The sequence below is a fragment of the Vigna umbellata genome, chromosome 9 (assembly GCF_029865625.1).
Source record: "Vigna umbellata cultivar VRB3 chromosome 9, Vumbellata_1.0, whole genome shotgun sequence".
In the NCBI taxonomy this organism is placed as follows: Eukaryota; Viridiplantae; Streptophyta; class Magnoliopsida; order Fabales; family Fabaceae; genus Vigna; species Vigna umbellata.
Genome location: NC_142173.1, coordinates 46293884 through 46310908, shown reverse-complemented (window position 1 = coordinate 46310908; position 17025 = coordinate 46293884). Strand labels below are relative to the sequence as shown.

The window sequence follows — 17025 nt, the reverse complement described above, 5'->3', positions numbered from 1 at the left end:
TTCTTAATTTAATCAATTCATGTCTCCCTCTAGTTATTATTATGTCCGCTACTTTCCATTTACTTCATGTTGGTATTTATTTTTATACACATGTAAAGTAACGATTAATAATCAAAATTAAGCATATAATAACAGCTGGCCCTTATAGCTCAGTGGTAGAGCGTCAGTCTTGTAAACTGAAGGTCCGTAGTTCGATCCTGCGTGAGGGCAGTTTTTATTATATATATATTTTTCTTGGTTTTGTTTTCAAATATGTTTTGAATCCTCACTGAAGAATAATTTGTGCCAATACATACAATCTTAATATATTTATTTGTTTATTAGATACTAGAAAAAATATATTTTACAATTATTCAAAATTATAATACCAAAAATATGATAGTATATGAAATAAATTATGATTTTTGAAATTAAAAAAAATGTAAAATGTTAAAAGTAAATTATTTGTTGAAAAAATAAAATATAGCTATCTTTTTATTTCAAATAAGACATGTATTACTTGATTAAATTACGTATCCAAAAAACTTTACTATCTTAATTTGAATAATTATTTATTATATTATTAAATTAATTAATATTTAATTTTTTTGCATTAAATTAATCCTAGTTAAGTAGAGTTAAGAACCGAAACACAACGATTAGAAAATGTAATATGTAACATCCCAAAATACAGTAATTACCATAATTGAGAATTAATTACAATTAACAGTAACATAAACAGTCTTTGCATTAAACTCAGCGTTTAAAAGCCTAACGGCATCAGTACAAAAGAACGTACGTTCAAAATAGAAATCAGAGATAAACAGGACGAACGGTTTTACAAAACATTTAACCGTACGTACAACTATTCTACCATTTACAGCACAAATCTAATGAGCGCTCTAAGGCTCGGCCTTGACTTCCACCTTAACCAGATTTGCGTCATCCAAATTTTCTTCTTCCAGTATCTCTTCAAGAGATGCACCACCATCTGCTCACATCCACAACGGATGATCATTGCAAGACAGGACGAACGTACATGGACAATTGACAACACAAGGAAAACGAAAAGGGTAAGCTTATAATATTTAATTCATACATCCAACATACTCATTCAACATTTCAATGCACACGCACAACATACAATTTAACACAATTCATCATAGTAATTTATAAGTATAATAGACGACCGTCCGGACTGTATGAACCGTGTAGCTACAGGCGTCCTTGCACCCGAGTGATGTAGTAACTGGGATACCCTCAACAGCTGCCACTCGAGGTTAGCTCTATCCAAAGTACCCCTAAGGAATAGAACCTCCTGCCATTCCCACACATGACTACTCCCTTCTACGTGAAGATGAGCATCACGGAATATCAGGATGGACCAAGCCAGCATTAGCTATCCATAGTCATACTTTACCAATTCAATCTTTCGATATATATATATATATATATATATATATGAGACGTTCCTCCCTGGAACGCTCGTCCAAAATCCAACATCATAAATTCAGATCTCATAGTGTTCACACTTTAACTTATCATATTCCATCATCTTTTACATCATTAGGTTCAGGAGTCAAAAATGACGAACGCTCAATCCATTGAAGAAGTAGGACGAACGTCCAAATAAAGTTACTGGATACTCAGGAAAATATACAACAATCGTAATTTTCTATTTGGCCAGTTAGATGAACTGACTCGACTTGAAGTGTACTGGTACTTAGAAAATATTTGTGATAAAAATATGAACCAGATTTAATACACAATGGATTGTCACGAATACTTAGAATCATATTTGAAGATGGTTGCATAATGAAAACTAAGGCCAGAGATTTAACGGACGTACGGAGAATGAATGTCTAATACTTTAGAACGAACGCTATTTTATCAAATAATTATTCAATTAGTACGAACGCGAGGTATGAGACCAAGCGAGATTTAGAATGGACGCTCGTGATAAGACCGAGCGCATTATTAAGAACGGACGCTCGACATAAGGCCGAACGCTATGAATGACGAATCGCTCGACATAAGGCCGAACAATATAAAGGACGAACGCTCGACATAAGGACGAACGCTATCAAAGACGAACGTTCAACATAAGGCCGAACGCTATTTAGGACGAGCGCTTCGGTATAAGACCGAGCGTTACTTATTCATAAAGTTTTAAATATTTAAATACTGCTGAGCTAGACGAACGCTCAGACCATCAACCGGGGACGCTCGCTCTCGAGCAGAATTCTTTCCAAATGAAGGAATTCTATTCTAAGTTATTTTAAAGAAAAACCGAACGGTCTAAGACCGTACAGTGACGAGCGTCAATTATCAAGGGAATAATTTAGGTTTTCAGATTTCTCAAGCTTAACGAATTTCCAGATTTCAACATCTCAACATATACTTTATAATTCAAACAATTCTCAAGTCTTTAAACTTTATAAATTCTACTTCCAGATTAATTCCCATTCAACAATCAACCTATTAAGAACTCATACATTATAATATTCATCCATCACTCATACGAATCAAACCAACATGCAGTTTCAAACCACCCAAACATATATAATACAGTCAACAGTGCTCGTTCATGACAGATAAATCAAAAATCAGAATCATAATCCATAACAGTGGTCCTCCATACAGCTCAAACATAATGCTTCTATCACATGCAATTCAGTTTACACAACATGCAAGTATCAATTAAAATTATAAGCTTCCCTTACCTGGATAGCAGTGTACGCCCTAAAATATGATTTCCACACGTTCAACTACAGTTCTTCTATACGCAACAGCCCCTTAAGTTCCTTCCACTCAATCTAACCACTTGATCTAAACACCCACAACCAGAATTTATTCAGATACAGTCCATGCATAAACCGAGAGCATGGTTTCGCATGAAACCCTAATGGACAGCTACTAAAGAGAGGAACTTACCAGTTGGATTCCAGTTCTGTTCGGTCCAAAAGGAAGACCACAGCTGGATGAATGTTCCTACGGTGCTGAAAACGGGTTTGGAGAAGTAACGTAAGATTAACAGTAGAGAGAAGTTGGAAGCTTTAGAGAGAAGATGGAGAAAATGGAGGTTTGGGTTCAGAGGAAGACGAAGAGTGCGTGGTGCAGGTGAGAGGGTTTTCTAAAATCCAGTTTTGTTTGATAAAATAATGTTCGTTTGAACGAACGTTTCCCAAGCTGACACCTGCACACCAAACTCTGAATGGGAAACTTCCAACGTGACACGTGGTGCTCCTGCATGCAGCGCTTGGTGCGTTTTTAATGCACTGAGTGTGTGACATGGTGCGTTTGTAAGTGTACAGCAGAGATGAAATCAGAATTGGGAGTGAGTTTAGAGGTAATGATTATTGGTTGTGGTGCGTGCTAAGTGCGGATGTGTCAGAATTAATTTATGCTAATTATTAAGGGTCTCACATTCTCCCTAACTACAAAAATTTTCGTCCTCGAAAATTTAGAACTTACCCGTGAATAAGTGTGGATACAAGTCCTTCATGGCGCTCTCCACTTCCCACGTTGAATCACCAGTCTTGGCATCCCACACTACCTTCACTAAACGAACGTCTTTTCTCTTGTGTAGCTTGGTGCGAACGTCTTCAATGCGGACTGGTTGCAACTCCAGCGTTCGGTTCGGTTGTAGTTGAATGTTTTCCAGCTCCAAGACATGAGAAGGATTAGCTATATATCTCCTAAGCTGGGACACATGGAAGACTGGATGCAGATTTGATAGCTGAGGAGGCAATGCGAGTTCATAGGCTACGGGTCCAATCTTCTTCAAAACTTGATACGGTCCTATGAACTTGGGAGACAGTTTCTTTGGACGAACAACTCTTCCCACTCCAGTGATTGGATTGAGTCTCAAGAATACGTGATCACCTGCAGCGAATTCCAATGGCCTTCTTCTCCTATCCGCATAGGATTTCTGTCTGCTCAAGGACGTCTTCAGTCTCTCCTGGATCAACTTCACTTTATCAGTAGTTTGCTGGATAAGCTCAGGTCCAGTTAACACGTTCTCTCCCTCTTGAAACCAGCAAAGTGGCGTTCTGCACTTCCTCCCATAGAGAGCTTCAAACGGCGCCATTCCAATGCTAGCTTGAAAGCTGTTGTTATACGTGAATTCCACAAGAGGCAGTACCTCATCCCATGCGCCTAAGTGATCTAGGACGCACGTCCTCAGTAGGTCTTCTAGCGTCTGGATAGTACGTTCGGACTGGCCGTCCGTTTGTGGATGGTATGCTGAACTCATCTGCAGCTTGCTTCCCAATTCTCCTTGTAAGGATTGCCAAAAACGAGATGTAAATCTCGTGTCTCGGTCAGAAACTATGCTTGAAGGCACCCCATGCAGACGAACGATCTCATTTATATACAGCTTGGCCAAATTAGTCATGGACATCTTCAGATTCACGGCCAAGAAGTGTGCGCTCTTCGTCAATCTATCCACGATCACCCATATTGAGTCATGATTCCTAACCGTTCGTGGTAGATGAGTCACGAAGTCCATGGAAATGCTGTCCCACTTCCATTCTGGAATTTCCAACTGTTGAAGCAACCCTCCTGGTCGTTGGTGTTCGGCCTTAGCGCGTTGACAAGTTAAACAGGATGCCACAAAACGAGCGACATCACTCTTCATTCCAGGCCACCAAAACGAACTCCTAAGATCTTGGTACATCTTAGTCATACCGGGATGTATGCTAAGACGACTATGATGTGCCTCTTATAAAATAATCCGCTTCAGCTCTCCATCATTAGGAATGCACGTTCTACCAAGGTAACGTAGCATACCGTCCGTCCCAGCATTGAATTCCTTAGCTTTATCTGAACCGAGCGCGCTAAAGATCTTCACCAACTCTTCATCCTCACGTTGCTTCATCCAGATATGGTCAAATACGTCGCTTGATATCCTAAGGTTGCAGCACTTGATGCTATTCGGTTCCAACTCAAACTGCAACCTTAGATCCCTGAAGCTCTCCACCAAATTTAACTCTTTCACCATCATAACCGAGACATGCACTGCCTTCCTGCTTAGAGCGTCTGCCACTACATTGGCCTTCCCAGGATGATATAGCAATTCAAACTCATAGTCTTTCAAGAATTCTAGCCAACGCCTCTGCCTCATGTTCAATTCCTTCTGATCAAATAGATACTTGAGGCTCTTGTGATCACTGAAGACTTGGAATGTAGACCCGTACAAGTAGTGCCTCCAAATCTTCAGTGCGAAAACGACCGCTGCCAATTCCAGGTCGTGCGTTGGATAATTTCTCTCGTGAACCTTCAGTTGGCGAGACGCGTACGCTACTGCTCGTCTCTCTTGCATAAGCACACAGCCAAGCCCTTGATGAGATGCGTCACAGTATACTTCAAAGGGCTTGGACGTGTCTGGAATGATTAATACCGGAGCGCTCGTTAATTTCACTTTCAGCTCCTGAAAACGCTCCTCACACAGATCAGTCCAGGCGAACGGTTGATCCTTCCTAGTCAACTGAGTTAGCGGGGCTACTATCTTAGCAAATCCTTCAATAAAACGCCTATAGTAGCCCGCGAGTCCCACAAAGCTACGAACCTCAGTGACCGTACGCGGACTCTTCCAATCCAACACCGCTCGCACTTTAGCTGGATCTACTGAGATGCCTCCAGCCGACACCACATGTCCCAAAAACTGCACCTCCTTCATCCAGAATTCGCACTTGGACAGCTTTGCATATAATTCCTTCTCATGTAATACTCCAAGTACAATTCTAAGATGTTCCTCATGCTCGTCTTCTGTCTTGGAATAGATGAGAATATCATCTATGAAGACGACTACAAACTTATCCAAATAAGGCCTGAAGATGCGATTCATATACTCCATGAACACGGCTGGAGCGTTCGTCACTCCAAATGGCATCACCACGTATTCATAATGCCCATACCGAGACCTGAACGGTGTCTTATGAATATCATCCTCCTTAACTCTGATTTGATGATATCCGGATCTCAAATCAATCTTTGAAAATACTGCAGCCCCATGCAGTTGATCTAGCAAGTCATCTATCCTCGGCAATGGGTATTTGTTCTTGATGGTCAGCTTGTTTAACTGCCTGTAATCTATGCACAACCGAGAGCTGCCATCCTTCTTCTTCACTAATAGTACAGGCGCTCCCCATGGTGACACGCTCGGTCTAATAAACTGCTTGTCCAAGAGTTCTTCAATTTGTTTCTTCAATTCGGCCAACTCTGCAGGCGCCATTCGGTACGGTTGAACCGAGATAGGTGCTGCTGTCGTCACCAAATCTATGGTGAATTCAACTTCCCGAACAGGAGGCAGTCCAGGGATCTCTTCCGGAAAGACGTCTGGAAACTCGTCCACGACCGTTCGTTCAATACCGCCCTCCCTGGACGTTCGTTCTTTTCCTAATTCTCCGAACTCCTGATCTTCATGTGTCATGATCAGGAAACAGCTTGCTCCTTCCATTATATCATCCTTTAATTGACTGAGCGTTACAGAAAATTCTTCTTCTTCTTCATCCGGAAACACCAACTCTTTTTTCCCACAATCTATGAGGATGTGATTGGTAGCCAACCAATCCATTCCTAGAATCACCTCCAACCCTTGAAGAGGTAGGCAGATGAGATTAACTTTGTACTTACGCCCTTCCAATTCTATAGGACACCGGACGCACATAGTGGACGTCCTAACCTCTCCAGCCGCTGGTGTTGACACCACCAGATCGAACGGCATCTCACTCACTTCTAATCCCAGCTTGCAAACGCACGCCTTCGAGATGAAGGAATGCGTTGCTCCCGAATCAAATAACACGCAGCAAGATGTACCAAACACAAAGCATGTACTGATGATGAGTGTACCTGAGTTGGCTGCCTCTGCACCCGTTATGGCATACACTCGTCCTGCTGCTTGGGCTCGTCCTCCTCTAGGTTGATTTCTGCCAGCGTTTGGTGGTCTCATCACTGCTCGTCCACCCATGTTACACTCATTATCCAAGTGTCCGTTTCGCCCACAACGATTACAGTGCTTCACTCCCACCAATTGAGGACAGGACGAACGGTAGTGTGGTCCTCCACACTGGAAACACGTAACATTTCCATACTGACCAGCTCGTCCAGCAGGAACTAAAGCTTGAGAACCGCTCGCATTAGATGGCTGGTTTGGACGAGCGTACGGGACTCTTCTTGGAGTAACATTGCCCCTGGAAACTATAGGTCCTCTACTCACTTGCTGCTGCTTCTTGTGCCTTTCCGCTTCTGCCATGTTCTTCTCTAAAACCTTGGCCCTTTCCACCATGGCAGGAAACGTCCGTATACACAAGCTGGAGATCAAAACCTTCAAGTCACTCCGCAGTCCGTTTTCAAACTTACGGCACTGCCATTCTTCGTTTGTGGCCATCGTGTTGAAACGAACCAAGTGTTTGAACTTGTTCGTATATTCAGAAATAGACATCCCGCCTTGGACCAGTTGAAGAAACTCCACCTCTTTTGCAAACCGGACGCTATCAGGAAAATATTCTTCATAGAATTTACTCCTAAACACTTCCCAAGTAATAGGAGTTTGAGCGTCTGTCAAGAGAGCTTTCACGCTCGCCCACCAGTGGTTCGCCTCACCAGTCAACAAATAGTCAGCGTACGCCAACCTGTTCACATCTGGGCAGCGTTTGGCGTTGAAAATTCTCTCAATATCTCCCAGCCACTGATCAGCCTCATCAGGGAGGCACTTTCCACTGAACTTAGCTGGGTGATGCTGCAGGAAGCTCTCCAAACTCCACTCGGCAGTAGGTTGAGCAGCGTTTGAAGAAGATGCTCCAGGCGCACCTCTAGTTGCAGCCAAGATCTCCATCAACTGCCTTTGCGTGTTTTCAGAATTGACACGCGAGGCCTCCAAACCTTGCATAGCAGCTTGGTTTTGCTGCATCAGGGTGGCGTTCTGCTCCAGCAACGTTGTGTTCTGTTGATGCAGCCTTTCAACCACGGTTTCCAGCAACCTAGTATTGCTGGACGTATCGGACTCATTCGGTTGGGGAGGGGGAGGTAGCCTAGGTGCCATTTGTTCTCTGGATGCAGAGAAAAACAAACGAGCGTTAGTTATGTTCCAGAGTTAAAACAATAATAACTCATTAAACATTCAATAAGCACATAGCAAAAACATAGTGCACTCATAACCCTACAGTGTCCCTTAATAGAACAAAACTGCTCTGATACCACTAATGTAACATCCCAAAATATAGTAATTACCATAATTCAGAATTAATTACAATTAACAGCAACATAAGCAGTCTTTGTATTAAACTCAGCGTTTAAAGGCCTAACGGCATCAGTACAAAAGAACGTACGTTCAAAATAGAAATCAGAGATAAACAGGACGAACGGTTTTACAAAACATTTAACCGTACGTACAACTATTCTACCATTTACAGCACAAATCTAATGAGCGCTCTAAGGCTCGGCCTTGACTTCCACCTCAACCATATTTGCGTCATCCAAATTTTCTTCTTCCAGTATCTCTTCAAGAGATGCACCACCATCTGCTCACATCCACAACGGATGATCATTGCAAGACAGGACGAACGTACATGGACAATTGACAACACAAGGAAAACGAAAAGGGTAAGCTTATAATATTTAATTCATACATCCAACATACACATTAAACATTTCAATGCACACGCACAACATACAATTTAACATAATTCATTATAGTAATTTATAAGTATAATATACGACCGTCCGGACTGTATGAACCGTGTAGCTACAGGCGTCCTTGCACCCGAGTGATGTAGTAACTGGGATACCCTCAACAGCTGCCACTCGAGGTTAGCTCTATCCAAAGTACCCCTAAGGAATAGAACCTCCTGCCATTCCCACACATGACTACTCCCTTCTACGTGAAGATGAGCATCACGGAATATCAGGATGGACCAAGCCAGCATTAGCTATCCATAGTCATACTTTACCAATTCAATCTTTCAATATATATATATATATATGAGACGTTCCTCCCTGGAACGCTCGTCCAAAATCCAACATCATAAATTCAGTTCTCATAGTGTTCACACTTTAACTTATCATATTCCATCATCTTTTACATCATTAGGTTCAGGAGTCAAAAATGACGAACGCTCAATCCATTGAAGAAGTAGGACGAACGTCCAAATAAAGTTACTAGATACTCAGGGAAATATACAACAAACGTAATTTTCTATTTGGCCAGTTAGATGAACTGACTCGACTTGAAGTGTACTGATACTTAGAAAATATTTGTGATAAAAATATGAACCAGATTTAATACACAATGGATTGTCAAAAATACTTAGAATCATATTTGAAGATGGTTGCATAATGAAAACTAAGGCCAGAGATTTAACGGACGTACGGAGAATGAATGTCTAATACTTTAGAACGAACGCTATTTTATCAAATAATTATTCAATTAGTACGAATGCGAGGTATGAGACCAAGCGAGATTTAGAATGGACGCTCGTGATAAGACCGAGCGCTTTATTAAGAACGGACGCTCGACATAAGGCCGAACGCTATGAATGGCGAATCGCTCGACATAAGGCCGAACGCTATAAAGGACGAACGCTCGACATAAGGACGAACGCTATCAAAGACGAACGTTCAACATAAGGCCGAACGCTATTTAGGACGAACGCTTCGGTATAAGACCGAGCGTTACTTATTCATAAAGTTTTAAATATTTAAATACTGCTGAGCTAGACGAACGCTCAGACCATCAACCGGGACGCTCGCTCTCGAGCAGAATTCTTTCCAAATGAAGGAATTCTATTCTAAGTTATTTTAAAGAAAAACCGAACGGTCTAAGACCGTACAGTGACGAGCGTCAATTATCAAGGGAATAATTTAGGTTTTCAGATTTCTCAAGCTTAACGAATTTCCAGATTTCAACATCTCAACATATACTTTATAATTCAAACAATTCTCAAGTCTTTAAACTTTATAAATTCTACTTCCAGATTAATTCCCATTCAACAATCAACCTATTAAGAACTCATACATTATAATATTCATCCATCACTCATACGAATCAAACCAACATGCAGTTTCAAACCACCCAAACATATATAATACAGTCAACAGTGCTCGTTCATGACAGATAAATCAAAAATCAGAATCATAATCCATAACAGTGGTCCTCCATACAGCTCAAACATAATGCTTCTATCACATGCAATTCAGTTTACACAACATGCAAGTATCAATTAAAATTATAAGCTTCCCTTACCTGGATAGCAGTGTACGCCCTAAAATATGATTTCCACACGTTCAACTACAGTTCTTCTATACGCAACAGCCCCTTAAGTTCCTTCCACTCAATCTAACCACTTGATCTAAACACCCATAACCAGAATTTATTCAGATACAGTCCATGCATAAACCGAGAGCATGGTTTCGCATGAAACCCTAATGGACAGCTACTAAAGAGAGGAACTTACCAGTTGGATTCCAGTTCTGTTCGGTCCAAAAGGAAGACCACAGCTGGATGAATGTTCCTACGGTGCTGAAAACGGGTTTGGAGAAGTAACGTAAGATTAACAGTAGAGAGAAGTTGGAAGCTTTAGAGAGAAGATGGAGAAAATGGAGGTTTGGGTTCAGAGGAAGACGAAGAGTGCGTGGTGCAGGTGAGAGGGTTTTCTGAAAATCCAGTTTTGTTTGATAAAATAATGTTCGTTTGAACGAACGTTTCCCAAGCTGACACCTGCACACCAAACTCTGAATGGGAAACTTCCAACGTGACACGTGGTGCTCCTGCATGCAGCGCTTGGTGCGTTTTTAATGCACTGAGTGTGTGACATGGTGCGTTTGTAAGTGTACAGCAGAGATGAAATCAGAATTGGGAGTGAGTTTAGAGGTAATGATTATTGGTTGTGGTGCGTGCTAAGTGCGGATGTGTCAGAATTAATTTATGCTAATTATTAAGGGTCTCACAACAAGACATGAATTACTACAGGAAACACCACTAAAACTCTAACTCTTTCTTAACTCTAACCTTCAGAATTAAGAAAGGAAAACCATCTATGGTAAAAGTCATGAGTGTGCACCCTCATTACTCTTATCAAGACGTTTTCTGTTCTCAAAACATCTAGTTAGATACACACCTTACTATATAGACACGGAGGAAGTGGTAAATCATACCATTTACACTCAATTCTTCACAGAGAAGACATGGCAAACTCACAACACACAGGTCATCCTAAGGATGAACTGCTCTGATACCATTACTGTAACATCCCAAAAATTCACCCAAAATTAAAAATTATTTCAAAACTTAAATATTATAATAATACATAACATCCCGAACATCAACTAAAATCTATACATCAGTTTTAAGCTCAGACGCAACTGCAAAGATAACATTGAATCCTTCTAATTCGATCTTCCATCTCTTCCTCCACTTGCACAGGATCACGTGACAATCCTTCAACTGCTCCCGTATAACATCACACATTATACGATCATCGCATTCACATGCACAAACAAGCAAAGTAAGGGTGAGCTAACCTGAAACACATCATTTATAAAACGAGCATAGTTATTTCAATACAAATATCATATAATAATTAAGTCAGACATCCTCATGCCAATGTACCATAATTCCTGTTGGACACTCATCCCATAGTACCTAATAATCAATCCAGTACACAATAAACCCTCATCCGGATGATACGTTGATGAGCAAATCAACGGAAGGTGCCCCACTTGTGATTTCATTCTTAGTCCCCTCAATATGTCCACAATCAACCACAGATCAAGACATCCTACTACAGTACCCTCAACCTCAATACATACCCAGATATCATATCATTACTGAATCAAACGATAAAACAACGAACTTATATTACATCGGATACTGTTTACACGAACATTAAGATTGATCACTTAAGCTCGAAACTGAACATCAAATGCTATTATACCGAATACCATTAGGTCGAATACCAAAAGATCAAACGCTAATTAAGATCAAGTACTTAGACTTCACGTTAAGACAGTGTACTCTACTAGAACAATTACTATTATTTCGAACATTATTCAAACGATTGCTCAAAGATCAAATCTCGCACACCACAGATTAAGTACCATTCGGACGAACACTTAATTGATCACTTTACTGGATTTAACACTATCTGAGGGTAACCTCATCGAGACCGGATGTTCCCTACGTACAATCACTAATTGTTAACAATCCTTATCTGAGACAAGCGTCATCCAAACCGGGCACTACCTATGAATGATCACTGCCTGAATCATGCATCATCACGACTAATCACTATTTATTAATCGATCGTTACCTCAACGAATATCAAGGTCGGTCACTCCCCGTAAATGATTACAACCTCAGAGCAACATCACCAATAAAGATCATTCCCTAAGAACCATCACTACGAGACAGAACACTATAATAAATAACACTTGAGTCTGGTTTAAACGCCTAGAGTACTCTGCTGAACACCTCAGTACTGACCGAACGTAATCAAACTAAACCTCAGGTCACCAAATTAAGATCGGACGCTAGCTACCTCAGATCCACTAATCATCAAGATCAACTGTTGCCTAATAACGCTCGCTACTTGAAAATAAATAACACCAAGACCGAACGTCACTAGTAAGAATGCTCGTTACTACCTATAGACCCAACAAGTTTTACTTCCCGTCTCTCTCTCGAAGTATTCCAAATCCAACTTTATCTGCACTACCATCTCTCCCGTATCCGTACGACCATCACGGTTAGAAACCACAGCCACAACATGCAAGATGAATAACCAGAATTATCACATTATAAACCCACTACCTATACTATAACAATTCCCATGATAAATTGACTCACATGACACTGCAGACTAGTCTTTCATAAACTGATGTCGTTTACTTGTAATTTGTCGTCATAACCTGCTCTCAATAACAGGCGACCCGAGCCGTCATCCATCGCGACTTCAGACCTATCTCCCCGACTCCTCAAGGACTAACGAGTAAAAACATCGATACTACGCGTAACGATGCACTATACTCAACACGAGCCGAAGTCATTGGGCGAGACATTCACCTCCTCGCGCAGAAGAAGGTGACACTCGAATCTCCGTCTCACGCGTGAGACTAGCAAAAGTGCTAAAAAGACCGACGAAGTTACAAGTAAATAACATAGTGTATGTACCACCTCCAACAGAATAAACGTGCTCAATCACGAAGTCACACATATTCTCAATAATATGTATAACTAAACCAATAGTATAAACGTGCTCAATCACGAAGTCATACATATTCTCAATAATATGTATAACTAAACCAATAGTATAAACGTGCTCAATCACGAAGTCACACATATTCTCAATAATATGTATAACTAAACCAATATTGGATCAAGGAAATAACCAACAATTCTCAATAATTGCTTCAAAATACTCCCACGGATTCATGCATTATTGCCTAACGCTATTTCCAACACTGATGCTGTCTGAGCGAACGTTCTGGAATAATCTTCAGCAAAGGCCGAACGTTGTCGATGAACACCGAACCAAGGTCGAGCGCTCACAAAACCAAGGACGAACGCTACCAAAAACCAAGGACGAACGCTCCCAAAAACATTGGACGAACGCTCACTTAACCAAGGACGAACGCATACTTATACTCAAACACCGAACGCTCGTTATACCCCAAAAGCCGAACGCTCATAATTATCACAAGGCCGAACGCTCAATTACTGAGCCGAACGCTAAGATCCATCACTTAGGCCGAACGCTAAACCATTGGACGCTTTGGACGAGCGCATAAGATCAAACATCCTAAAAGACCGAACGCTCTTTATAACCTACGGACGTTCGTCTTGAGACCAAGGCCGAACGTTCAAGATTACTCCACGAAGATACTAAGTTAAGGACGAACGCTCATAATTCACTGTTTGGACGAGCGTCTCATTTTTACAGACTTGACGGACGAACACGGACGAACGTCGAATTTCACCAGAATTGGACGAATGTTTAGAAATTGGCCGACCACTATTTGGTCGAGCACTGTTGGGCGAACGTCCAATTTTGATTCCCCAAAATTGGACGAACGCGCATTCTGCAGAAATTCTGCAGAATCGCACCAGAGTCCAGAAACCCAGAAAACCCTCCCCTTTTCATCCAGATTTTTCACATATTTGCAGCAAAGCCAAAATATCTCAACAATCAATGAAATAAATCAAGCTCCCCTTACCTCTTGAAGACTTCCATGTAAATTTGGGATCTATCTCCTTCCAGACGTGCAGATCAAGATCTCCTTGAAACTTCAGTAGTTCTCCCCTTCCTCTCCCAGATCTTACTGCAACAGCTTCACTCTCACAAGATGTCCAACCCAAATCCTCCTCTCTGCACTTCTGAAGTTGGTGCTGCTTCCCTTGGGTGCTCTTTGAACGGCTGGAAATGGAAGGAAGGGTGCCCTTCCTCTGGCTGCTCTCCCACATGGCTCTCTTCTATGCTTTTGATTCACAGCCACACGGCCCATGGCCATTCATTTCGGCAGCAAGCAATGTTTTGGAATTTAATTGGAACATTCTTTTTGGAGTATGCAAACCGTGCTTGATGGAATGAGGGGGCCACCAATTGGTTGAAAGCTCACGTGGAGGACTCCTAAATGCAAAAGTTGAATTTGTTGAAGTGTAAATAGCACACGGCCCTACACTTTTGCATGTCCATTATTGCTAGAATAAAAATGGGAGCCACCACTTATATAATATAAGGTGACTATTTTGTTGGAAGAAAGCATTATGGCCCACTTTATCACTCATTTCAAAACTGGTTTAGAAGAAACACACACCACTCACGACTTTATTCCCCATGTCCAAGAAATTAATTGAAGAAAGTGCACATGGGACATCTGAAGGAAGAGGACGTTGCTTCTTTTATTCCAAAGAACACGCATGAATTGTTTTGGAGCTGGAACGGTGCACTTCTTATCACAGGTTGATTTCCTTTTTCAAATGCTGCACCAAATTACTTGAGAATGAAGTTGACTCACGGATCTAGCAAGCTTGAGACCTGCAAAAATGAAGAGAACACACAGTCTGATTTGGTTTCACGGACAGCAGTAGCAGCATGCAAGAGGTGTCACTGCCTGGCTGGATGGACAGCGGCAACAGCACCAGTAGCACTTGGAGGAAACGGTCCAACACCTTAAAGACGTAGTTGGTCCAGCAAAAGGAGAAGCCACCTTCACGGTCCAAGGTGCTGGAATCTTAGAGAGAAGCGAGAGAATTTTGGAATGAAGTTTTAGAGAGAGAAAGAATGTGTTTGGAAAATGAATGTCGGCCCTCCCTTTGCTAAGCTTCCAGTAAGTAATAATGCACCTCCAATAATGAAAAAGGTGGGTGACCACCATGTCCCCACCAGTCCTTAAAATACGGGTCTTACAATCATCACTCATTAAACATGCACATTTTGTTTATTTTTGTAATTTTTTTAAAATCTATCTATTATGATAATATAATAGACTGATTTGCCTACTCCCATAAAAAAACCAATAATTAAGTTAATAAATCTAGTCTCATTTTAAATAATTTTTATTGAAGTTAAGCCAATAATATTAAATAGAAAAAAATTATTTCAATAACTTGAAATTTTTATTTATCATCTTGTACTCAATCTTTAAAAAGTTCGACAAATTTTGTTAGCAACTGTACATTATTTCACATTTTTACCATAACGACATTATCGATCGATTTATCTATGTTTATTTATTAACATTTGCTAAAGCTAAGGCTTGTGTGTGGAAGTAGAGTAGAACAAAGGTTTGTTTTTCCTGGTTTGTAAGGGAAGTTTACTTTTATATATATATATATATTTTGTACAGTATAAAATATTAACCGAGTGGGTTAGGGTAAACGTTTTTGACTCAAAGGTTCTATTTTTTTCTGCATTTGGACTAAATACGGATTTATTCCCTTCCACACATAAAATTCAAATTTACCTTCTGTCTCATTTTAATGTAATTTATTTGATCAAATTTTAAACTTTACAACTACAACTGCATTTGGTCAAACTTTCCTCTAATGTAAAAAAACAAATTAACTTAACAAATTATATTTTTTCTAAATTAAAATATATCAAGTTTAGAATATTTCTAATTTTAAAAATATAAAAACTAAAAACTTATGTACTTTTTTTATTCTTTGGTAAATAACTTTTTTGCTTTCACATTTATTCTAGTAATAATTTTAGACATTTCATAAATAATTTTTTTCTAAAATAAATAGTTTTACGAAAGTCACTTGTTTAAGAATTAAATAAGATTTACTATTAAAAATAACTTATATTTTGAAGTAAATTATTAAATAAATACGTAAAAATAGAAAATTTAATTATTTAATTTAAAAATTAGGCTTAATTACCTACTTAGTCCCCATGTTCGGAGGTAATTTGCTGTTTAGTACCCGGTTTTGAAAATGTAGGCATTTGATACCTATGTTTTGAAATTTGTATCAATTGAATCCTACCCACTTAACGCCGTTATAAATCTAACGTTTTTCTGACATCAACTTTGAATTGTGGACGAGCGGTAGTGGACGAGCGTCCGAGCATCGTTGGACGAGCGTCCTCTTCTGTTGGACGAGCGTCCTCCTCTGTTTGGACGAGCGTCCTCCACTGTTGGACGAGCGTCCTCCACTGTTCGATGAGCGTCCTCCTCGGTTTGGACGAGCGTCCTCCTCTGTTTGGACGAGCGTCCTTCACTGTTGGACGAGCGTCCTCCACTGTTGGACGAGCGTCCTCCTCTGTTTGGACGAGCGTCCTCCACTGTTGGACGAGCGTCCTCCACTGTTGGACGAGCGTCCTCCTCTGTTTGGACGAGCGTCCTCCAGTGTTGGACGAGCGTCCTCCTCTGTTTGGACGATCGTCCACAACCGCTCGTCCACAATTCAAAGTTGATGTCAGAAAAACGTTAGATTTATAACGGCGTTAAGTGGGTAGGATTCAATTGATACAAATTTCAAAACATAGGTATCAAATGCCTACATTTTTAAAACTGGGTACTAAACAGCAAATTACCTCCGAACAT

At 40.5% G+C, this 17025-nt stretch overlaps 2 protein-coding genes and 1 non-coding gene across 3 annotated transcripts; 1 reads left to right on the top strand and 2 right to left on the bottom strand.

Moving 5' to 3' along the window:
* Nucleotides 1-138: 138 nt before the first annotated feature.
* On the top strand, nt 139-210 carry TRNAT-UGU (transfer RNA threonine (anticodon UGU)). Its single transcript has one exon. It is a non-coding gene; the product is annotated as a tRNA-Thr (tRNA).
* Nucleotides 211-4702: 4492 nt separating this feature from the next.
* On the bottom strand, nt 4703-7369 carry LOC148193697 (uncharacterized). Its single transcript, XM_088099489.1, has 2 exons — nt 6156-7369; nt 4703-5939 (listed from the first exon to the last, which is right to left on the bottom strand). The coding sequence occupies exons 1-2, from the start codon at nt 7367-7369 to the stop codon at nt 4703-4705; spliced, it is 2451 nt and encodes an 816-aa protein (XP_087955615.1).
* Nucleotides 7370-11236: 3867 nt separating this feature from the next.
* LOC148193696 (uncharacterized) lies at nt 11237-15220 on the bottom strand. The gene is made up of 2 exons (XM_088099136.1): nt 14191-15220; nt 11237-11422 (listed from the first exon to the last, which is right to left on the bottom strand). Exons 1-2 carry the CDS (start codon nt 14435-14437, stop codon nt 11331-11333), a joined length of 339 nt encoding a protein of 112 aa, XP_087955262.1. The 5' UTR covers nt 14438-15220; the 3' UTR covers nt 11237-11330.
* Between the last annotated feature and the right edge of the window lie 1805 nt (nt 15221-17025).